This window comes from Anopheles darlingi, chromosome 3 (assembly GCF_943734745.1).
Source record: "Anopheles darlingi chromosome 3, idAnoDarlMG_H_01, whole genome shotgun sequence".
NCBI lineage: Eukaryota > Metazoa > Arthropoda > Insecta > Diptera > Culicidae > Anopheles > Anopheles darlingi.
This window is the reverse complement of record NC_064875.1, coordinates 55,429,600-55,453,710: the sequence shown is the minus strand read 5'-3', so window position 1 is coordinate 55,453,710 and position 24,111 is coordinate 55,429,600. Positions and strand designations below refer to the sequence as shown.

General features: G+C 49.6%; 2 protein-coding genes across 3 annotated transcripts; both read right to left on the bottom strand.

The window, feature by feature from the left end:
* Positions 1-123: 123 nt before the first annotated feature.
* LOC125954997 (uncharacterized) lies at positions 124-8,971 on the bottom strand. Of its 2 annotated transcripts, none has more exons than XM_049685787.1 (9): positions 8,675-8,971; positions 4,175-4,285; positions 3,996-4,092; positions 3,759-3,908; positions 2,703-3,692; positions 2,421-2,646; positions 2,174-2,346; positions 1,980-2,104; positions 124-1,915 (listed from the first exon to the last, which is right to left on the bottom strand). In XM_049685787.1, exons 2-9 carry the CDS (start codon positions 4,259-4,261, stop codon positions 1,712-1,714), a joined length of 2,052 nt encoding a protein of 683 aa, XP_049541744.1. In that variant the 5' UTR covers positions 4,262-4,285; positions 8,675-8,971; the 3' UTR covers positions 124-1,711. The 2 variants fall into 2 exon arrangements, with proteins under 2 accessions (XP_049541744.1, XP_049541747.1); XM_049685790.1 differs by lacking the exon at positions 8,675-8,971 and adding an exon at positions 8,472-8,531.
* Positions 8,972-13,193: 4,222 nt separating this feature from the next.
* On the bottom strand, positions 13,194-23,025 carry LOC125955009 (protein eiger). Its single transcript, XM_049685813.1, has 7 exons — positions 22,495-23,025; positions 22,213-22,320; positions 15,018-15,577; positions 14,750-14,927; positions 14,496-14,651; positions 14,161-14,424; positions 13,194-14,075 (listed from the first exon to the last, which is right to left on the bottom strand). Exons 1-7 carry the CDS (start codon positions 22,651-22,653, stop codon positions 13,806-13,808), a joined length of 1,695 nt encoding a protein of 564 aa, XP_049541770.1. The 5' UTR covers positions 22,654-23,025; the 3' UTR covers positions 13,194-13,805.
* Between the last annotated feature and the right edge of the window lie 1,086 nt (positions 23,026-24,111).

Sequence of the window (24,111 nt, the reverse complement as noted above, 5' to 3'; positions counted from 1 at the left end):
CTCAAGTATCCGATAGGGGCGCAAAGATGCGGGTAATATAAAACCAACTCCGGCAGACGAGTCCCAGTTCGGCATGTTAAGCGTCGCTCCGTTGAGCTTTCACATCAACATTGGATTCGGATCGATCTCTGGGTCTGGATTTTATTTAGATTTCAACAAATACTGATTTCATTGTGTTTCACTTGATTGTGTGTCTTTTTGTGTGTATAGTGTTCTGCTAATGCTGCTGCCATTTGCTTTTTGGGTCGATTTAGGTTGGGATTGTATAGTAGGTGCATGCTGTTGCTGCTGGTGCTGCAATCAACGAGCTAGTCCTTTAGTGAGCCTCTCTTTACAAGTTCCTGCTTCCAAGTACATCCCCAAAACCCAGTTTGCGTCTATTGTTACTTCACATAATCTCTCACACACTCATCTGTAATACCCTATTGGATTCGAGTTGCGTGACTTGAGTGAGTGGATTTTCGGTGACCTAGACTGACTGATTAAGTGATATTTTGAAGGAATAGTGTAGTTGTATACATATAGTCATATTTCCAAACATATTTAGCTCCCACCGTATTTCAGTAAAAGTACTTAGCTGCACACCGTTCTCGTTCAGTAGTGTCACCGCGGATCCCTTTTCCGGATCCATCTCCGGACCCTCGGTTACGTTTGTCCCTCGAATCGCGTTCGTCGTTTGAAATATTTTTTTTTATTGTCGGAGTTTTCAGAATTCCTCGTGCCCTGGTTTATGGATAGCATCGCAATCATAGGGTATATCGTTGTAAAGTATCTTTGTCGTCGTCGTGCGTTCAGGTGTATCGTTTCGTTTAGTTCCCCGTGACCGCCACCGTCCCATGTATCCCTCTTGCCTCACAAAATACATCCAATAAGTATGTCCACAGTGTCTCTATCCATGTTGATAAAATTGCGTCATCTAGTGATTCACCCCAAAACCTGGTTTCGTTTTGTGTGGTTTCCACGAGCGAGTCTAGTGTAAATAATGTTTGACAAAAATCTTATCATGTGGACATCTATCGAGTGGGGATTAGGTATGCAAATCAACGAATACGAATACGTGTATCTGGTGCCTTCTGCATGGGGCATATGGACATATAAAACATAAATCACTGCATAATGAATGCATACAAGGTTCGACCACAAAGTCGCTGCCAATTAATAGCAACGCACGGAACGGAAGGAATATGATGCGTTGCGTTTCACACTCATATGATCTGTGTTATGCTTTGACACCGATAAAGTGTTGTACAGTTACATAGTTACCGATATGAGATTAAAAATGTTGCTCCTTATGCTTAGATAAATGCGGTGATGCTTACACCTCGTGTTACACCAAAGTCAGCGAGAGCCTCGGAGGATGGGTTCTGGGCACATTAAACCTTAGGACATCCAGAAACAACCATCCTACCGCCCCTTACGTACACATCCGCCGGTATACTGATCATCGTAGCCCCACACAAAACATAGGGATAGCATAAATGGGTTTTTGGGTTAGGCTAAACCATAGATCAGTGCTGTCGTATAGATCGCTCCTGTAATGTACAGCCATGCCTGTGCTTGTTCATCTCGTTCATTGCACTTCGTTGTTCTGCCAATACGGAGCACCGAAAAGCTTCATACGATAAACATAGGTAACAATCAGTTCACAACTTCACATCGAGACCATTCGCGAATAGTTATAGTTGTTGTGGGTTGCGTGCCGGTTTCAGATTCAGTTGACAACCACACCGACCTCCAACATCGCCCGGTAGAGGCAAGGGTTTTTGGCGCACTCACGTGGACCCAGCTGTGGTCCCGGGAATCCGCGCAGTATCATCAGTACCGATCGGGCGGTCGATTGGCAGTCCGCTTGATTTTCGCAAATGTTCTCCGCCTCCGAAAGGTACTGCAGATCACAAACTTTCGGCGAAACTCCCTGTGGCAATAAAATCCGAAAATTAAACAAACTTTTTTCTTAAGAATTTCCACATGAGACTTACACAGAGATAGCAAAGCTGATGTGCACCACAAGCCGGTAACAGTTCCTGGTAGATATCTCCACTCAACACGTCTACACCTCGACATCGGCGTTCGAATGCATCCAGTAGAGGACACTCGGTAGTTTCTAGGGAGTAAATGTCGATTCAATCGCACTTCAAGGATAATGCACCCTCCCTCCGAAAAGGAAACTCACCTACAACCAATCCACGGTTAAAATCGTCGTCTCCTTCGGGCTCCTCCAATCCTCGGAAAACCTCCTGGTATCGCTTTTGAGTTCGCTTTTTCTTTTTCTTATCCTCACCAGCATCCTCAAGATCGTTTTCCACCTCCTCATGCGCAACCTTGTCGTTGTTTTCCATGCTATGTCTGTGAAGAAAACCCGCAAATAGATCATACTCCAACACCTGCTCCATTTCTTGCTGACTCCTTCACAAACTCACTGGTTATGATCATATTCAGCTTTCTCCTTCTTCACAGCAACACGTTTGGCTTTTTCCTCTCGCTGCAAATCGAGCTCCACTTCGTTGACCTTCGCGTTTGGTTCACCGTTGACCGATTCCTTCAGTTTTTCTAGCGTGTGGCGCATCTTCTCGATGCTGTATGCGGTCGCCAGACGAGCTACCACTTTGTCCTTTAGCTTCTGCAGCTCACCCGGTTCGACGAGACCTGTTGGTGGGATGGTAATGTTGAGGAAGACGCCGTGATTCATCACCAATTCTTACCTTCATGATCGCCGGTATATTTGACGGTTTGGTCCAGAATAATATCCTCAATGCTCTTCAGCTTCCGATCCATGCTATCCAGCTTTTCCTGGTCGATGGTTTTCTTCTTGCGATCCTGATCGTACGTTTTGTAGAAGCTCAACGGATATCCTGAGTGGGCTCCATCATGGCCATCCTTTTTCCTACGATCCATGCCGAAGTATTTGTTCCATTGGATCGATTTCTTCGTTTTAAACTCGCCAATATCTCCCGGCAGTATCTGATCTTCCTTCACCACCTCCAGGTTGGAGCGCTTGCGAACGGAGCGTATCTTTTTGTCATCGTCATCTCCATCGTTCTCTTCGCTCGAGTCCTCGTGGTCGTGATCATGGTCGTGATCGTGCTCATCATCCGTTTCTTCAGAGCTATGCTCGTGATGCTCATCACTCGAGTCACGCTTGCTCTTCACAGTGGTCGTCGTAACGGAAGCACTGGCCGTGGGAGTGACCGACGCTACTGTGCTGACGGGACCATTTGATGGGCCGCTGGACCGCTTACGCTTCTGTTCCATCGGAGTACCGAAGAGGGCTTGCAAATCCTTGGCCACCTTCTCATCGGTACCAGATGGGACCGCGTCGGGCTTTGCGGATCGTTTTGCTACGGGGAACCGCTTCTTGCGCGTCGCCGGTAGCCACGGTAAGATGGGAAGTGTTCGCTTACGTTCCTCCATCGGTGGGCCGTACAGTAGCGGTGCTGGTTCCGATTGTGACATTGGAAATCCTTGGCGTTTCTCGTACCCCAACAGTTCGTCCTCAAATAGCTCCTGCTCGATTTCGTTCTCTTCCTGCTGATACTTGTTCCAGAGGCGCTGCAGCCGCTCCTGGAAATCTTCATCACGTTCGGCCGTAGCTTGCCGATCGACTTCTTTTAGAAAATCGGAGGACAAATCCGGCCGCGGGTATGATTTTTCCAATTCTCGTTCACGGAACACGGTAGGGTAGGAGGCCAGTTCTGTGAAATCAATGGAAATATCATCATTTTCTAGCGAAATGCCTTAGCCTTGGCCTCAGGACTTACCATCACGCTCTCTGAAAACGGATCGTTTTCGTGCTTCTAGATCATACGGATCGTAGGCCTCTTCGGGTTCCTCCTCACGTCTGAGATAATTCACCAGAATACGGTTCAGTCGCTGCCGGTTTGGACGGAACTGTTGCTGCTCTTCAGTCGCTGTAACAAAAAATAATCACCCGAACCATCATCAGCCGGTAATGTATGTACAGAAAAAGCCGATAAACCGATCAAAACGAGACTTACGTTCCATCCAGTAACTTTCATCATCAAGTTGATCGGCGGCAGCCTCTTCTCGTAGGGCCATTTGAGCTTCTCGACGATGGAGAGCATCGATTGCGGTCTGTGGGTTGTGAGTAAATTGAAGTAATCAGGTGTGAAGCAATAAATTTTAATCAAAATGATTGATCCTGCTGAAGGCATACCTGCAGCGAGTACGGTGAATGCTGGGATCCTAGAACCGTAAGAATGGTTCCAAGAATCAATACCGAATGGAGAGTCAACCTAGCCATGTTGCCCGGCCCCACAGTCGAGCTCTGTAAATAGAAGGGAACGGAAAGTTGTTTGGATTGATTTTAAATGAGAAATTAGAAGCGAACAATGCTCCTACGCTCTGTAGTGCACACTAATACAGCAGGAGCCTGCTAGTAGCTGCTAGCCGCATTGAAATGCGATGTCGTTCTTCGTGCTCTTCGTTCTACGGTCACATTCTTTGACCGAAGTCGATAAGAGTCACGTACTGGTTTTAATGAAGGATTGTTTCGTTGAGTGATGAGACGCATTCTTGAAAATTCCTCCTCGCAATGACCCAACAACCGGTGAGGATTCCTCACCACACAGTGGAATGAATAGTAATGGCATCATCCAGAAGACGTCGGCAATCGCCGGGTATCACCGTTCCATGCTTCCAGCGATACTCATTTCACTGGAGCAGGGGAAGTAACGTCCTTAACGCATCTCGAAAGGAATTCTTTAACCACAGTTTGCATCAAGTGGTGGCTACCAATAGCTCCCGAAGCTTTCGCTGGTGAAAGCTAAGATGGGAAGTTAAGTAAGATTGCTATTCTCCAGGTGCGCTGTCGAGTAGTCGCTTAAATTGTTAAATACATTCACAGCTAGCGTACTGAAATCTAAGCTTGAAAGGTAGAAACTGCGAAAGTCTCTCTTACTTCAAGTACGTCAACTCCATCCAAGCGTAATCCTATCCCAGAATAAATTTAATGAAAGTGTTGCCACGCCATCATACAATTCGTAATAATTTGGCCTCGAGACATGCTTGAATTAAATTACGCAAGTTCAACGCTCTCCTATTACACAGTCCACTGGCAGGGATTGTTTGAAAGCGAGTCTGTTAGCACCTTGGCGTTATATTGAAATCGGATATGCGATGTTTGTGCCAAAGGCTTTCGAAAGCAGCTTTCACAAGTAAGTTTCAAACAGAAGCTACGGTTTCACGTGACTAAATTCGTCTGTGAAAACAGAGAATCTTAGTATTATATTATGTTTTCAAAAAGAAATTGAATAAACCGCATCTCTTGTAGCCACGGACCTACGCATGTATTGGCCATCCTTGCATCCTTGCTTCGCATCCTCCGAGAGGATGCAATTTATAACTCGGTATTGCTCCATTTAAAAACGTCCCATGGCTTGGCCTATTCTACTTCATGCACGTTTATGACATCCGGTTGCTGTTGCTGTTGCGACCACACGATGGCGGCTACCGGGCCGCCATCCCACACTAGATTAACGACGGTGGCTGGCATATCACGAGCTGGACGAAGCAAACGAACGAATGCCCTGCCCAGTGTATCCGTTGCACGGTGTAGAATGGCGAGAGCACTTTGACATTTTCCTGTCCCGGATGCTATCAAGTGAAATCCCTTCCCTATCTCGGTAGCTGAGAATCTGACTTTTAACCCTACCCCATCCATTATGAAGTGTCCTCTGTGTAAAGGGGCTAGGCAGCTCAGCATAGCATTCCACACCTCCAGAAGTGGAATAAAAGGGTTTTTGTGCATGTTTGTGACAGCCTACCGCTCAAACCTGTGCCTTATTCCCTGTCATGGCTACTCATGTGCTCGGATTTACCGATCCCGAACACGAATTTGACTCCCTGTATATTGTAAGAGGATCATTCAGCTAGATTGATTGGAAGTGTACTTCCTATTGAGATTCTCAAAACTCTATCCTTTTAATGCTTCTGTGGAGCACACTCTTGCAAACGACAGAACGTTCCATAAACCATATCGATTCATAATCGATTTCCAAAACTAAACCGACGAACACATAGTGGTACAGTATCGGAAACAACGCTATTATGTGCTCACATAAGCGCCAACATGCAGTGTTATTGCATGGGGAGGATCGTTCCGAGAAATTGTTCCAATCGCTTCGCATAGCGCATAGCGAGATGCTGGCGGTTATGGCAAAGTTTTAGTACCTCTCGGGCCACGGACATCGTTCAGCTAACGACACCAGACGAGTGTGCCTTCGCTTCACCTGTTTTTACGGTTTCACGCTGGATTTCGCGTAACGTCGACGAATATGGTTTGGTTTTGCGGCAAGGGATGGCCCTCTGGATGGCAACGAATACATTTCACGCCTGGCCGACTCAGTGCGGAACGAGGAAAACGATCGAGACAAACTCGTAATTTATGCCCGCCCGGTTTTCCTCTCCCCCTCTCTATCGAGAGAGATGCAATTCCTCGATACATTGAATCTCAATATCCGGCGAAGCCAGCGTAAATCTGATTTCAGGCAAGCATAAAACACACACCATACCGTCAACGAAAGGCAGCCAATGTCGATTGATGCCACTAATGGTCCTACGGGCCAGTGGTTCAGCAATCTAACTAATTAATAAAACCAACGAACCACACTCGTGGTTGATATTGTCTGACCGAACGACCGAACTTCATCCCTGATAGGCATCGATGGTGTCCAATCGGAGTCCGTTCCGTAAGTCCTACGCTCTATTCAACAAGTCCTCGTTTCGACCTGACACCAAGGAAGACCACAACTATTGCCCCGGAAAATGACAAATTAGTTCCTCTACTCCGGAAACCTTCGACATAATTAGGGTGGTGTAGTGATATCATTAAATCATGCAAGTCAAAAAGCCTCTGATAAGCAGTCGGTGCTCCGTGGGGCTGGGAAACAGTCCACCCGTTGTGTGTCTAGCGTTGTGCAAACAGAGCACCCAGCAAGTGGTGCATATAAAAAGTACTCGGACCGGGATCTGATTGATTTTTTGGCGAACACTTCAAAGAGTCCCACTGATTGTGCTCCCATTAGAACCTAATCAAACGAAACGATGATAACGATCGTTTGCGCTATACATAACATCAGAGAAGCAATGGAAAGCTTCGCCTGAATCATTATCGAGAAGAAGAATGTAGGAATGTGTATTAAATTTGCATATTAAAATAGTGCGCAGCTCGGATCAATAAATGAAGGTATAGGTAGCGGTGGTGAGACTTTTTTTCATGTAAATACTTCCCAAAGAATTTCTAGGGAGAGCCTGAATTCTTGCTTGTGTTAGTGGTTGTTGGTTGGGCTAAAAGGTCAGAGAACACAATTCGCAAGAGTGCTCTTGGTTCGCACCTTACGAGAGGTTTAAACATTCTTTCGTCCTAGCGACGTCTGGGTATGGTGGATCCCTTTTGGCCCTTTTTGGGGGTGGGATAAGAATGGGATGTTCAATTCAATTTAGCCCATCATTAGTATCCATGGTAGCCTATCCCTCGCGATCCCGGACCGATTCAAGTTGCATTCTCTTAATGTAGGCGTAAAATCCTCCAGCTTCGGGAGGGATAACATTTTTTGCGATGAAAAATCTTCAAATTCTACTTCCATTGAGTAATCAGTGTGAATAATTAATTTCATCCGCAGCATTACGGTGATGTGCCGCAAGCCCGTGCACCTAGCGAGCAACCATTTTAACGTGTAGCCAACGGATGGGTTACCAGCAAACAGTAGCCATCAGCAGCTGCAAAATACGCTCAATATCTTGAAGCCACCGTATAGCATCGCGAGCACGAAAGCAAACAACAGACCAGCAACACCCTTAGGATACCTCATCATTATACCGAGTGGCGGGGGGAGGGGATTGTGTATAACTTGTTGCTCATCCTTTGCCTCTTGGTTGCGCTAGGAGTAGCGCTGCTGGGAGCTGGACCACACCTGCTGGGACACCGTCCCACCCGAAGGCGACAAGTCAGGCCTTGTCTTCGCTCGCTACATGGCTAGACGTCCATGGTTGGCCTTCGGCATTCGCAAGGAAGGTAAACATACATGGTTATCCAACGAGCCGCATGCCGCTGAATAAAGCGGCCTCCATTAGAAGGATAATCGCTTTTTGCCAATTAGTTTCATCGCTTCCTTCTTATGCTTCGACAAATAAACACACTGAATACGGTCTAACACACACACACACATACAGTCGTACACATGCAGGCGCGCGCGCGTGCTCGTTGTTTATGAACACGAGAGTTCTGGCTTAGTAGCTTCATTCCCAAGCAATTAATTGGTCCTCATAATCATATTAGCTCGCGTTGCTTGGAGGCTTTTTTGGTCAAATTATCAGCAATTGCAGCGACGCAATAAGACGCACAAACTCAGCCCACCTTCCCTTCGAGGGTTCTTTGGGAAGAGGAAAAAGACGCACAGATGCTCCAAGAACCATGCGAATACACATGCACGTACACAAGCGTGTTTAATTACCGTGAAATGTTGCCTCTTTCCGTAGCTTCTACACACAGGCAAGCTCGCTCGTGTGACGCACAAGGTTTACCACTTTTGACAGTCCCTTATCCTTGAGCTCTAGAACTAGAGAACCAACCCGCCTGCAGTACACTGCTTACACACACACGAACACACACACGAACACACTGCACACGATGTGTCACAAAACTATTCCAACTAACCTTCAATACCCAAGCGGTCAGTCAGCGCTCTGATGTCAGCATAGAATTCAATCAACTGTGCTGTGACCTGTACGGGCCTCCCTGGGGGTCAATTATGCTGCGATGACTTTCTCCCTCGAAACCCACACCGAATGTGCACAGACGCACGCACGCACCAGTAGAATCGCTTATTTGATGTGTTGGTGATACGTTGTGTAAGAACAACGGGTTTTTGGGAAAACCGGAATGAACAATTCCGGAAAACTCTGTCGGCCCTGGTCGTACGAACGTTGGTCGCGCAAGCTTGTCGAGCAAGCACTGGGCGAGAACGGCTGGAAAATCGCACCAGGACACCCCTATTTATACAGTTTTGCTGGTAGAATTAGCTTTCCAGCGCTACCAGCGAGTGGACAAAGAGAGCGATCCGTGGAGAGAATAGGATACGCGAGAGCTTTCCGTGCGGATTCGCTCTCTTGCTGGAACGGTTTTCCATTGCTTGGAGCGTAAACGAAGGAGAAAAAATGGAAAACCCGATGCGAAATGGTGATTTGTCATGGCGGTGGCACGGCTTTATGCGAATAAATTGAGCTCCGTCTAACCTTTATCATTAAAGGAAATCCTGGAGTCTAACTATGAGTGTTGGAAAAGCTCGAAAACAAACAACAACGATAACAGTTTCCGTTGATGGTTTTCTTTGGCTCATAGGCTGCTTCGATTGCGAGAATCGCTTCTTATGCTCACTTGCTCAAAAACATACCCTATCGCAGTAAGCTTTGAGTATGTTTGTGCCTTCTCAAGAGGCCTTCCTTTGACGGGGATGGACAAGAATCCGCTCTCAGGCTGCATTCGAAATAACTGGAAGGTTCATTCATGGTTTGATTACATTGCAAACCGAGTTGCGAAACCTTATTTCTTTCTCTCTCTCTCACAGCAATGCTCCACTTTATCTCTTTGTCTCTTGCAACTTTCTGTCTCTCTCTCTCTCTCTCTCTCTCTCTCTCTCTCTCTCTCTCTCTCTCTCTCCCTCTCTTACTATTATATCATGAAATGCGCGCAGCTGTGAAGCAAGCAACAGGAGGACGAGCGTCGACGAAGGAGCAGGGCATGAAATAATTGAATTAATTTGTGCACCAACGACGATGCTCCCTGCGATAGGCCAGCCGGGGCCCACTCGGTCCCGGCATCGCAAGGAGCGATCACCGGAACAGATCGTTTTGGAATTTTCGCGTACCTGGCGCCTCCATCGGGTCGCGCGTTCCAGGTCGCATAATTGAGCCAGAGGGAAGCTCGCGCAAAAATATGCTCCAGAATGTTGAGCCCCGACATTCCTCGCCAGCTGACTTGCCACCGCGCCGCAGGAGAGAGAGAGCGTGCGAGCAGCTTTGAATTGATGGCAAGTAGAATTATGCTGATGACGACGATAAGTGCGCTCGTCGTTCGCCAGGCGCCATTCGGCAGGCGAGACACGCCGGTAAGCAGCTCGGATGTCTCGCCATTATTTGCCTTTTTTTTTCGGGGCGCCCGAATCGCTGCAAGGTGATGGTAGGTAATTTGAAGCAGCTCACCCCTGGGGGGCGTATTCTTGGACACAATTATGGCGGCAAGCTGATAAACAAGCAAATTGATGCGCGCTGCTAGATTAGTAAATTCGATTTCTACCTCGCTGGTGCACAGCAGTTGCGTATTTATTGCTTCACTTGCTGACTGCTCTTGTTCGAAGCAAAGGAATTCAAATGTTTACCAATGACAGTCCTCGAAATGGAAATGCTTTTGCCATTGCCGTTGGCGATCGTCTTCGCCTTAAAATGGCCACGAAATTCCTAGATGGCATCCCAAAAGGGCAGTCCGATCTGATAAAAGCTTCGCATTGGTGTAGCTGGCGGAGAAGGTGAAGGAAGTCGACAAACTGAATACCGAAAAGATAAATGTTATTGTTAGACCGCTCTTACAGCGACCCAGGCCGACCGACTCGACTTCGGGGCTTCGTGTTGAGAACAGTTCCGAGCAGAAAAGCGATGTTTTAAGTGTTTTCTAATTAGCATCTTCTTCACTTGGCGTTTCCCTTTATCGATTTAAAATACCAGTAACCGGCGGTGCAGAGTTGTAGGGTTACCCCGTCTCACAACCTACGTCATCAGGTTCGTTCTTTTACCGTAATACACTAACTTCGCCTTCCACCTTACTACCACTATCCATTTTCACTCAATTGGCCAACGCTATGAATTCAATCCCCACATTTTCCAGAGGTTCATCCATATGTATTTCGCTCTCGTTGGCCGTGGAGATATTTGTGCTGGGAACTGGGAGGAAATCGTGCCAAAAGTAGCTCGCGATCTATTTCCGTTTCCCGTGGGGTTCGTTCTCGTTCATCGCTTAACCACTAATGCGTGTCGTTTGGGTGAAAATCAATAATGCTGGTACATGGCCATCCGTTTCTCGAGAAAGAAACCTCGAGAAGCTCAAGAAACACTCATACACACGCAGTAGCTCCCTGGGCCATTAATCTGCGGTCAGCGGAAATGATACGCTCAAGACTTCTCAAGCCCAAAAAGTAGTGAGCAGTGGGCAGTATTCCGGTATTGTTCTTGTTCCGCTCGACCGTCATCCGATGCCGGTTCCGAATGTTCACCACGTGCATTAGCGATGGTTCGTTGGACAATTTCGAGTGGGTGAAAAATGTGGTCTCGCCACCCTTCAATTTACGTCGATGCTTGCGTATCACCGGGAAAGGAGGAAAGCGAAGTAAAGAAATGCCCGAATAATGACGAAAATCCTTCCTTTCACACCCTGACGCACTGGCTTTGGCCGAACGAAGGACACGAAACGACGCGACGCGAACACCACAATTCAACAGATTATGCAAGCTTCTAGAGCTCGCGACCAACACACTGTTGCTCCGCGGAACCAACCATTGGCCGAGGATTTTCGAAGCTTTCACGAACCAAAACGATTATAATCCGCCCTCCAAGGGGTGGGGGCACCAAGACGGGGGAAAGCTGTTTAATGCTAACACCCTGGCGTCTTTAACAAGCGGACTTGAGGTTCCTTCCTCCTGCGGCTGTCTCTAAAATATTGTCTTCTATCTGTCTTGTAGAAAGCTTACGCAAGAGGGGTCCAACTTCTTTCGGGTTCCGCGATGCCGCTTGCCTTTTACAACGCTCGATGACACTCCGGCACCATGGACGCACATACACACACACACACACACACACACTCACACACTCACACACACACACACTGGGCACATTCTTCGCCGGCACAGCAGGCCATGATGCAGGATGGATGGTGTGCTTTCATATTCCGGCGTTATTGCTCCTTGGTGTTCGAGTTTTCGGTTTCAATCGCTTATTTGCACACCGGGCTTCCGACGGGCGTGGGACGTGATGCGTGACGATTGCGTTCGCGGGTCGTGGACCAGACCAGATCCAGAGGACACAGAAATACCTGGGAGGGGAGGAGTGTCATAAAATATGCCACTTTGGACACGCTCATCCCTTTGCCCATTGCTTTCAACGCGTGTTACGTAGGAACGAGCCGAAGCGAAACCTTTTCGCTGCTGCTGTTGCTATTATTTTCCATGTAACGAACGGTGCTGACGGTTCGGCAACATACAAAACCCCGGTATAAAATCCCGGTGAACCGGAGATTGTACAAAATGAAATGGAGAATGGATACTTACCAACCCCACCCAAAACCAAGACGGGACAATATACCATCGTATGCATCATGTCTGCGACTCCGTGCGATGATGAAACCAATTAGTTTGCCATTCCCCCCCCCCCTCCCCCTCGCTCGTTCTCCAAGCAAAGCACCTTCCGGTCCAAAAGTGCAAAAACACACTACATCTCCCCTTCAGCGGTGGTGGTGGTGCTTATTACTGTCACCGGGGTTTTATGCATGAAACGTTATGAATCCTTCTTATAACACGCCACACGCCGTCCGGGGCTTTCCAGTGCCCAGAGCCTCGCTGTCCCCAACATGGTGTCACCTCGTCGCATTTATGATTGGCACATTCACTTTCGCGTCAAAGCGAGACATAACTCCCGTACAACATTCCAGCCTTTGGCGCTGCTGGCTCGGCTGCTAGGTTCGGTGCCGGTGGAGCGGTGAAATGCCATACGAAATGACGTGGCCAAAGTTGGTGGGTTGCGATGGAAATGGGACCCAGGGAAGAAGGGGGTTTAAGGAAGCCAAAAGGATCCTTTTTTGTTTTATTCCTCACTCACCGTGAGGCTCACCACGATGGCCATCGTGCTACGTCATTCCGCTCGATGCCGTGAAGGAATGCGGCCCCTCCTGGCATACATTGTGTGTGTGTGTGTGTGTGTGTTCAGGTCTTGGAGCCCGAAGAGGACGTGAGCAGCTTGAACGAGCTGAAAGCTGGAATCAAATGACGAATTCCGTTTTCAAGCCTTCAGCATCCGAGAGGGGTGGTGGCTCTTGAGGGTATGAGGTGGAAAATTCTTTTCCACCTTTTTTTTGTCTTTTATTTCTTTCGTGTCACGCCAAAAGGACTTGAGACATCAGCCCGTTCAGCGAGCAGAACAACATCTTTATTGGCGGAAGAATATGCGCTAGACTGGCACCACTTTTAAGGGGGGTGGCCAGCATCCACTCATCGCCACAATCGATACAACGGGGGAGTGGGGGGGGCCGCACTTCTTATACAGCCTTCGTGTTCCGTTCCGGTTTCGCAGGAAAATATCACAAACGATTATGTACCGATCGGTCGGTGCCATGCATATACAACGGATAAGCGTGCTCGTAGGCGATGAAGAAAAAGAAGAAGAAGAAGAAGAGGAAGAAGAAGAATATTGTTAAACACAAACACTGAAGATGAAGATCTTAACGAGTACTAATAGGGCGCGATGTTTTAGTAAGAAAGTAATAAATACACGCAAATATGGCTCTCGGCACTCGCGGTGCCATTCCAACACGCCTTTCACCTCTCATCTCATGCAGCCGCATCCCTCTCTCACTCTCTCGCTCTCTCTCTCTATCTCTTCCCTTTGCCATTCCATCTAACATAACATACAGGTACGATGCAATTACAGCCCTGTGCCTCGAGTGTACGCGTTCATAATACGGAGAATACAGAGGGGTTGTTACAGGAGATAATATGCCGCGATGGCACGCCGCCACGTTGGCGGCTCTAAACGTTCCGCTTGGCCAGTTGTGACGGTGGCAGCCGGCCCACTTTGAACGCACCGAAGAACGTTTTCTCCGGGTACATCACATGCTGGCGGCCATGATCGACGTCCTCGATGGCGATGTGCGTACCGGCGGACGGAATTTCGGCCAACCCGGCCGTAAAGCAGGTATTGGTGTTCTCGCCCCGGGCATGCACCGTACAAGAAAGATGCTTCTGACCACCGATCAGCACCTTAAACCCGTTGACGTCATGCTGGTTGTCGTACGTTATCTGAAAGGCGGGAGAGAAGCAAGAGAAAGATCCAAAATGATTACCGCTTCTAGCGAAGTACATCGCGGGTTTGTCCGAAACTCACCTGAGCATACACGTAGTAGAGACCGGGTTCGTTGACCGTCAGCTGTTCACCGTCGAAGGAGAAGATGCGCGAGATGACCGAGTGCTTGTTCGATTCACCGCTCGCCTGCCAGTGTGTATGCCGGGTGTTCCGATGGCGCACACCGTGCACGAACTGCTTCACCAGATGGACACCCTTGGCCACCGGTTCACCGCCACCGTTCTGTACGGTGCCCGCCTTACGGGTGCGCATTCGCACCCGCGTTTCCGGTGTCATGACAATCTCCTGGAAAGGACATAATTCAATTGGTACGTGAATGGTGTTGTTGAGAACGGTCCCGAGCCCGGTTTGCTGACCTTTTGTGTTCCTGGATTGCCAACCACCTTGGGGAATCGCGTCTGTTGCAGCAGTGCAGCACGCTGGCTACCGCTACCCGGGTCACTGGTCGCCTGTACTCGACTGTGACGATTTAAGACCGCGGCCGGAGCGCTGGTTGTTGGTGCTGGGTTATGCTAGACAGGAGAAATGGTAGGCTGTGTTAGTGACTTAACCGGAGTAGAGAAATCCAATCCTGTACTATCATCATCTTCTTGCATGCCTCGCGTAGTACCTGATTGCGTGCGTAACCATGACGTGCACTCGCTTCGTAGGCAGCAACCGACATTGGAGTGGTACCCTGGTGGTGATGTCCTTCACGGCGCCCGTGAGCCTCCTGCTGGAACGGTCTAATGCTGATCGATCCGTACTGTTGCGTGGGTGTGTGATGAGACACGGCTGACTGTCTCGAACTGGGGAGAAATGAAGAAAAAGACACGAAACGACCCGGTCACAGTGGGACCATCCCGGAAAAACCTTCATCAAGCCGGTATCAAGCGTACCTGCTGCTGCTTTCGACATCCCAGCGGAACATGTCGGATGTGGAGGGTGGCGTGACGAGCTCTTCCGGCCGTTGGCGCAGCTGCTCGTAGATCCGGTGCGGTCGCCGGGACCGGTTCCGCCGTGGTACGTACGGTTCATCAACGATCGGTACACCCTGGTGCGTGACACCGGAAATGGATCGTGCACGGCGTACGTTCCCACCCGTCTCACCATCCAGCACCGACACACTGATGTCCTCGCCATCGACGCCATCATCGAACCGAAGGTCGTCCTCGTTGGTGACCGGATCTGCCCCGTTGTCATCATCGGTGGTCATCGGGGGTCTACGCCATGCTTGTAACAGCTCTTCGTTCTCCTCTTCCAGCTCGCCACCGTACTCCGATCGTAGGGCTCCAGTTCCGACCAATGAACTGTCCTCATCGTCATCGCCATCGTCCTCGCTGTCGGTCTCGGCATCACCGGCATCGCTATCGCCCTCTTCCCTCGGCTGCACGTCAAAGTCCTCCGACTCGTACGCAGTCGAGTATTCGTCGCCCTGGTCGAACAGTTCGTTATCAAACTGTGCCGAAAAACCAATGGCCCAAATGGGATCACATTTATTAGAAACAACAAGTAAATTAGGGAAGTTGGCCGGAACTTTTCCTCGTTACTGTCACCCCCCTCCCCACCCACAATAGGCACTGTAGGAAGAGGGTTGATGTAGGAAAAACTGCTCCATTGCTCCATTGGAATGCAAAACCAAACAAAAGGGGTTCGGAGCAGGGTTCGTTAAAAGTTTAATTAAGCCTCTTGTGATGCGGGTCCATTGGCCAGTACGCCTATGTGTTCCCCATTTTCCCCTGATGATGGCAGTCCACTGGGACTCGCACTGTGATTGAAAATAGATTTCCATTCTTGGGAAATCGCGATATTGGGTCCAGTGTTTCCTCTACATTCAAATGTTTCCAATGTTGGTTTCAATCCTTTTTAACAGCGAGCTATCCGGTGCGCAGTATTATGAGAAAACACACACACACGTGAGTTTTTATGCTACTAGTCCAGGCTCGACAGATGGATGGACACATCATTCGCATGACACTCTCCTTCCCCCCAAATACTGCCTCCCCCTGCAGATGCGCCCATAAACTGCGAGATGATTAAAATGTTGTGACAGGATAAATTACACCCGGCCGACATTTATTCGCGACGCGAAATCCATGTTTCTAATTTACTCGTTTTGATGCCTGCAAAGCGGTCGCACCGGCGCGCCGGGGGGCGAATCTTGGCGGCGGTGAGAACAAAGTTAATGCGAACCCGGGACGCTGGGCAGCACACCGGCCAGCATATTCCGTCGCATTAATCATTGACCCGGAGTAAGCGGGCGGATCGACGGGCGGACGGTGTGCGATAGTGTTGGCGAATTAAAAATATTTCCAAAAAAGCGACCAGCAACAGGCATTAGATTGTCCCGGTTCGGTTCTCGGATCGGTTGCCGAACACAAGTACGTGCGTCACTAGGCCAGGTTGCCGGGCAGAGAACTGTGCCGGGAGAACGCGTGGACAAGTGGTTCCAATCCAACTAAAAATAATATCACAAAACTAACTCCTCGAACTGACCGTCCGACTCCTGGGTCAATGACGTTTGCCGGTGTGCCGGTGATTTGTGTGACTAATCCAACGGTCCAAGTTTCTAATATCCGTGTAAGTTGCTACCCAAGAGTCCTTTGTGACCTAGAGGTGGGTAGGTAGGTTACCAAGTAGCATTACCAACGGGGTACCCAGCATGATGTCGATTTCATCCATGTTTATAACCCTGGTCCGGATGCGAGTCCGAACCGATGACTGACTGTGTGTGTGTGTGTGTGTGTGTGTGTGTGTGTTGTGGTGAGCTAGGATTTGCGTGGGATGGTCACCGGTACGCTAGGCCACGGTTTAAGACCCTTTTTCCCTTGAAACAAATTTCTTTTCATCAATCTGAACGTCCCCAGGGACTCAGTGGTCCAAGGGCCCCCAGTGTTTTGGGAGGCATAGAGCCGAGAACATAGCAGGCGATGTTATGCTGCTGAACTAACTCGTAGTAACCATTGACCAGAGGCTATATTACTTGGGTTGCTTAGACTTTGTGCGTTGGGGTTTTTTTTTTGGAGCGTACGGACTGCTACTGTACCAACGACGCCTTTTACCTCGATACTTTGATTGCACTTGATTTACTTTTTACGGATAGAGCGTATCGATCCGTACCGTAAAGAGTGCTGAGTGACCTTCACCGAGGCTGCCTTTACTCACCCTCGCGCCCATCGATAGCTTTTAAAAATAAGACCACCCCCCCCGCATCACAGCATGACAACCGATGAATGTAAAGACGCCATCATACGCCACGGATAGCGCAGTGCACAGTCGTGGTGACATCGCACGAAAGCGAAACGATAAATCTTTTCGGCTAGCGTCCTCTGTGGTGACCAGCGCCTATGACCAGTACGGTTGACCGGGGTTTGTTGTCACTATCAGCACCCTCATCTAGCGATCCATCCTCCCGAGTGAACCAGGGATCGCTTAATCAACTCAAGGCGATTGTAGGCGCCCGTTCGCCATCGCTCTGTGCCGAGCTCTGTGTGGTCGTGCTACGTGGTCTAAGAAGAACCTTCTTTGCGGTTTTGGCGATGGCCAGCTGCAGCAACCCCCCCCCCCCCCCCCTCCCCGGTGGTCTCGCACGCTGCGTCTCACGCTTTGAACCTGAATTTGTTTATGATTCTCGTTTCATGTCAGCCGAGTGGCGCCCACCGCGTACGATATTTATGGGAGGAAGGAGGTAACCGTGAAGAAGCAGTAAGCAGCAGCAGCAGCAACATCAGCATCAGCATCGCTGCGAGGCGATTCTGCCGGCGACTTAAAAAAAAGTTAGGTTTCCCTTTGAACTAGCGCTTAGCCGGGGGTTTAGCGTTGCTGATGCGCTGTTCAGTTTTCCATTTGCATGATTTGCCGCTGTGCAAAATGGCCAGCCGCGTGCAGTTATGGTGTGGCGGCACAAATTAATGTGGAGGAATCGTTCTGCGCCATAAAGGATGGAGCTGACCGAAAGGAAAAAGTGGAAAGAGGCTATAAACTTGCCAAAAACTAATTGCCGCCGGAGGACTTCATCTAATGAATCCCGGATCCTCATTAGCGCCGTAGTGAAAGTCACCGATCATGCTCCTATGCCTATCTGCCTTCCCTTCCCTCCCCGCCCTTGTCTGCCTGCCCATACCGTTAAGATGTTAAAAATAACCAAACGAATCATTCATCGATATATATTTGTGAGCACTGGCGAAGGTAAAAGAAAAAATTATAATCCCGACACGCGCTCGCCTGTCAAGCGATTAACGGCGGAAGCAGCAGCGGCGGCATCCACCAGCCCCACCGTGGCCGCTTCGCCAGCCGGTCAGCACGGGCCACCGGTGCTCGGTGGATGCGATGAATGGGATTGAAAATAGATTCCCTTTTCCCTCAGCTGTTTATGATGAGTTTGTTTACATGTGCGTGAGAGAAGAAGAAGAAGCAGAAGAGGGAAGAGGGAGGACCTCTTGCCCCAGAGCGTGCTCCCGCGAGTAATTATAGCCGTGCTTCTCCGAGGAAACAGATGTATCCGGACATTTTACATGTATACTGACGGAGTAGATGAAGTTACTTGTGATTGGATAACTTCTTCCACGAACTTGTCCGATCTTTCTCGGAGTCACTAATCGGACCAGTTCCGTTGGATACCCCGACTCAACCCGGCTTAAGGCTAGGGTGCGCCACGATTCTCTCGCAACCACGGTCAAGAGCAAGGCCCGATGTGTCACGCTCTAAGCATCGAGGTGACGCTTGATTGTGACCTTTCTGGGTTTCTCCGCCGTCACAATAACATCTCTGCATCAAATGGCAGTCCACGACAGTGGTTCTCGCAAGCGACCACATGAGAGGAAGCGATAGTGATCAGCGCCGCGCTAGACCTCCGACCATCGATGAAGACATAGTGGTTCAACGCGGCGCAATCTCCATAAATGGAAAGCGCCAGCATGAAGACATGGCACGAATGATCTATTGTAATCAATTGGTGGTCATTCTGGGCCGTCGATCGAACGTCGGCTGATAGTGTCCGCGTTTTGAAGGGCAATTTGTGTTCGTCGAAATGATTATTACATCAACATTATCGCCACCTTTTGGCCGATCATTATTTTGTAACAATCCTTCGAGAGGCGCACACACACCCAACTTGGCACGAGTGATAGCACCATTCAGACGAGTGCACGTGAAGACCATTCCGGCCATTCCGACGAAAGTGATTGGAGAGAGTGATAAGTGCGGGTCCGGTGGCGACAGTCGCAACCGAGCCTAACCAAACACTCCCAGCAGACGAGAAGAGAAGAGGCCCATCGAGACGAGAAGCGCTGCAAACGAATTGTCAACAAAGGCAGACAAACCGCACAGCGATGTGGTTGGTCGGTCGGTCAGTCGGTCGGTTGCACCCAAGACCCAAGTGGACCCCAGAGGCGACCGGAGGGCCTAGCGAAAGGTCATATTTGTTTGCCGGCGACAGTCTAGATTGATGATGGATGCGTCCAGTGCATCCCCAGATGATGATTCTGATTGCTGTTCCCACCTCGCAAGGGAGGGCCAGAGTTCGATTGAGTTAACGATCGACAACTCGGTGCCGCTGTGTGTTACCTACTGTTCCTAGAACTCCCGGTTTTTCTCTCAGCGCCCTCTCTGTCACCATTGGTTTTCCCCCGGACCAACCGGCAGCACTGCAAACCATCATTGCATCATAAATTAATCATCTCCGATTGCTGAAGAAACGCGACCATTTTAATTAAGCATTCTCGCCGACAAAATAAGACGTATGATCGTGCGAATGAAATTGATGATAGCGGCGTTGGTTCGTCGCGAATGCTGCTGCTACTGCTGCTGCTGCTGCTGTTGCTCGGCTGCTGAACTTTGCAACCAGTTGTCGGGTATGCAGTGGGCCACTACACTGCACATCCTTCCCTGCGCGATGGTCAAAGTCAAGGACAAAGGTCCCCGAGTGATGCGGTGGGGACGTGCCGTGCTGTGACGCAAATCGTTCATGACAAACAGCGCACCGCGACCTGTAGAATCCCGCTGAGAGTATTTTCCTCGCGGTGCCGTTGGTCCAAGGCAAGGAAAATGGCTCATAAAACCGACACTTGTTATCCAAACCGCCATCATCATCATCACCATCATCGTAGCGAGCGGGCGAACACCACCAAAGTAAAATAGAAAGCATTCGTTTGGCTTCTCAAAAACCGAAGTGAAGGTCCCGGATAGCGATCCTTCGGTGGCAGCTCACCCTGGTAGAAATGCATTACCGCGATTAGTTACGATGCGGTGAATCACCATGGTTACAAGCAAATGACATGCATGATGCGTGCCGTGTGTGCCACACCAAGAACCACCGACGCGGCACCACGGGAGTGCTACAACCATATTCTGATTAATAACCCAAAAATAGACCACATCTGAAGCGCGCGCGCGCGATGCATTCTGCAGTAGATGCAACAACGCAAATGTTTACGATTCGTACGCAATCGTTGTTACGACCTGCAAACGATGTTCTACAAATGTGCACAAGATGTGTTACCAAAAGGTCGCAGCAGGCGCTCTGTTCCGTGCACTCTTCGGTGGTTCGAAATGCAAGTCGCAATACGCCAGACCATTTTATATGTGGCGCACGTGGACACGCCGAACGTTAACACGTTCTAAAGGAGTATTTTGACAGGTCAAGGGTTTTAGGGAGTGCCACAGACACCGCACCAAAAAGGTTCCAGCATCTAAAAATAGCTGCCGAATGCTGACCTCCTCCCCGACTGCGAATGGAGTCAAGGATGCATTGCTTCGTATGATTTATCGCTCGGTGATAGAACGTCGTGTCCCGTGTGACCTTGCACAGAGCCCACCCCCCCAGAAGAACTCGCCACTTCTCGCCCGCGGTTACGAGGTGTTAGAAAAGTCTCCAGCTAAGGTAAGAGCAATGGACCACTTTTACATCGAGAAACACGGTACGATGATCTGCAAATTATGAGAAATGCCATGATTAATGTGGCCAACAAGTGAGGAACATTTGTTATCCGGATCGCTGTCGGCACTCGCAGCCCTAGAATCGTGTGTGAGTGTGTGGTCTCAATGACTCGTTTCGTGGCTAATGAAGCGGGGGGAGGGGAACCCTCGCCGCTGAATAATCATCGCATTTGGAAGACATTTCTCATTTCGCGCTCTAGCTGGTCAGGCCACGAGAAAGTCGCCCTTCGGGAGATGACCTGCAGAAACACCACTGCACTAGTGGTGTGTGCTGTGGGTGTAGGGCTGGAAATTTGATATCAAACCCGGATGAGTCACCGAAATATTTATCCCCACTATCACTGACCATTTCTTCTCACAGTTGGGCGGAAATTCAATTTCATTCCAAGCACACACACACACACTCGGACGATGACCAGTCAGGCGCACGAGGGTACATTGTGTGTGGTCCACCGTTGACTTCCAGCATCTCGTAAACCATGTAATTGGGACAGGACTGAAGCGGTATGCTAAACAGTGTTGACACATTCGAGAAGATTCCTCCTTGAGCTGCTCCAAGAGCAGGGACAGTATCTTCGTCTCTCCTCTTCCAGACTGGCGGTTTTAGAGCAGAATCTCGAGATTTATTGGACTGCAAAAGGCAACCCTCTCGACGTGGGCCATTTGGCACCGTATCTCGGACCACCAGCTGGGCTTTTCCCTTTTTTGGAACCATTTTATCCATTCCGGTTCTGCTCGGGTACGAAAGCGCCACTGTCTCGCCAGACAGTCCAACGCCCACGTTCAAACGGATTGATAGTGACGCGTGATGGTGGTGGCAGCAGCAGCAGCGGCGCCGCTACCACAAACCATGACCACAATGCGCCGAGACCCCGACAGTAGCCCCAAAAAAAAACCGACGGAGGATTATTGTACATCCGGTTTGCCGCTGCTCTTCTGTCACTTGCCAGATTCTTATCGCTCGGGTATCACCACCGAAAATGGTGGAGTCGAAATGATGATCCGTTGTGCCGTCGGACGCAGATCTGGCCGCACCTGATGCACTTGACCACAAATCTGATTTAAACTTTAAATTGTCGCTCAGACGGGCCAGTGAATGCCGCCGTCCGTTCGTTGGTAGTTGGGTGTTGTCCGGATGGCGGTGCAATGGGCACTTACCTCATAATCGTTGAAATCACCCGCTCGCGGCATCGACAGCTCCTTCAGCTGCAGCTTCAGGTCGTCGACTTCACGCTGCAGCGCATCGGTCACACTTAAATGCCAGACCTGGAGGAGAGACGTAACGTGTTAAAGTAAACCGTCCGCCAGTAAACTAATGATTCCAATTGGACCATCCTAATGCCAGTCAACCACCGTTCGTCATGATGGTTAATTAAACACAAGCTCGCGCAATGGCGGCTGTGGCAGCCCCCGGGGAGCATTGTCGAATTGATGCCTTACCTCGACGGCAATGACTGTGCAGCAGAATGCTACCACGAGCGTGTATCCAAGTATCGCCAGAGCGCACTTGGCGGTCGATTTCCGTGCACATTTCGCTTTCAGCTCATTCGCGGTCGCGTTCGGTAGATTGAGAAACGGTTTCAACGATTCCGCCGTCATGATTGTGGCCGCACGGTGCGGTTGCACTTATCACTAGCGCCAGCAGAGAAAAGGGCAACAGTCCACACACACACACACACACACACACACACACAGACCAAACCCAAGAAACACAATTAACTATCACGCTCAATGCTCAGTTCACTTCGCGCAGTAAACAGCCCGCGCTGGGCGTCACCTTTTCTACTAGATGATCACTATTTCGTCCGGAAACCCAACACGGGTAATGCGTGATCCACACTTCGGGCTAGTAGCGATCGGAGCGTCAATTAGCAGAACACATTCCAACACGCTCGATGATCTCGCCGTCCGCTGAGCAACTGAGCGGCCGCGGATGCTGTACTCGCGACAAAATGATCTTAACGCTTCCCGCTGACCCCTGCTGAGTGTGCTCGCCGGCGTGCGCGCGTTCTAGCTTAGGACGCCGTGCCGTGCACACCATCTCGCTCTCGCTATCTCGCAAAACCCACTACACTACGTAGGTCGATCATTTCTTCCACTCTTGTTTTTCGGGGGAGGCCGGCTCGTTGCTCTTGGCTAGCTGCTCACGATCTCGCGGCGGCGTTACGAGGGCGCGCGATCTTCGGATCATGTGCTACCGCGCATTTCTTCTACACGGAACAGACGCTACGTTCCTTGCGTAGTTTATTTATTTTGGATCTTGCAAATGCTCTTGTGCTTCATAGACGAGGCTGGGGCATTCCATGAACTCTTTGTATTTGTTGGCAAGGATCATTGCCGACGAGCGCGGATCGCGCAATGCCCATCTGAGGTGTTGTTTGAGGCAATTATTTCGCAACCTGAATGACATACGGGCGTTGATAGGAGAGCGATTCATGCATGCCGCTTTCTACCAGTCATCGCCTCTCTATATGGGTCTGGATAAATCATTAAAAGTTTGTATTGGCGGCGGCTCCAAGCTATTGATTGAAACGTCGAGGTAGCTTATCGCATTTCGATAAAAATCAACAACAAATTGCGACGAAAAAGAGCTTCTTGCTTGGAGGAGTAATGGTAAAAACATTAGCCTCGGTGGTGGCCATGGTCATAAACTTGAAACCCTAACCTTGCGCAACATTCTTGTGAGATCTGTTCTGAAGCTACTTGATCTATTCGCTGCTTAAATTGACTTCCATTGTGGTATGCCTGCACTGGGGGCCAAACTAAGATCAATCTAAGATCGATCCGCAGACGCCGCAACGGACCGCGTAATTACTTGAGCAGATGGTGATGCCTAGTGGCGCCGACGCCGACAGACGGCCGAGTCGTCAATGGCTCAATCAAATGGTACTATTTTCGCACAAGTGGCGGACACATTTGCTACCATCGGAATGCGACGCATGTTCGGTAGCGCCACTGAGTCGTAAAACGAGATTATAATAATAAAAGTTGATGTGTTGTTTGCCAGCACGCTCGAGCGCAGCCCACCCCCACTACTTTCAGAGGATGTCAACGAAC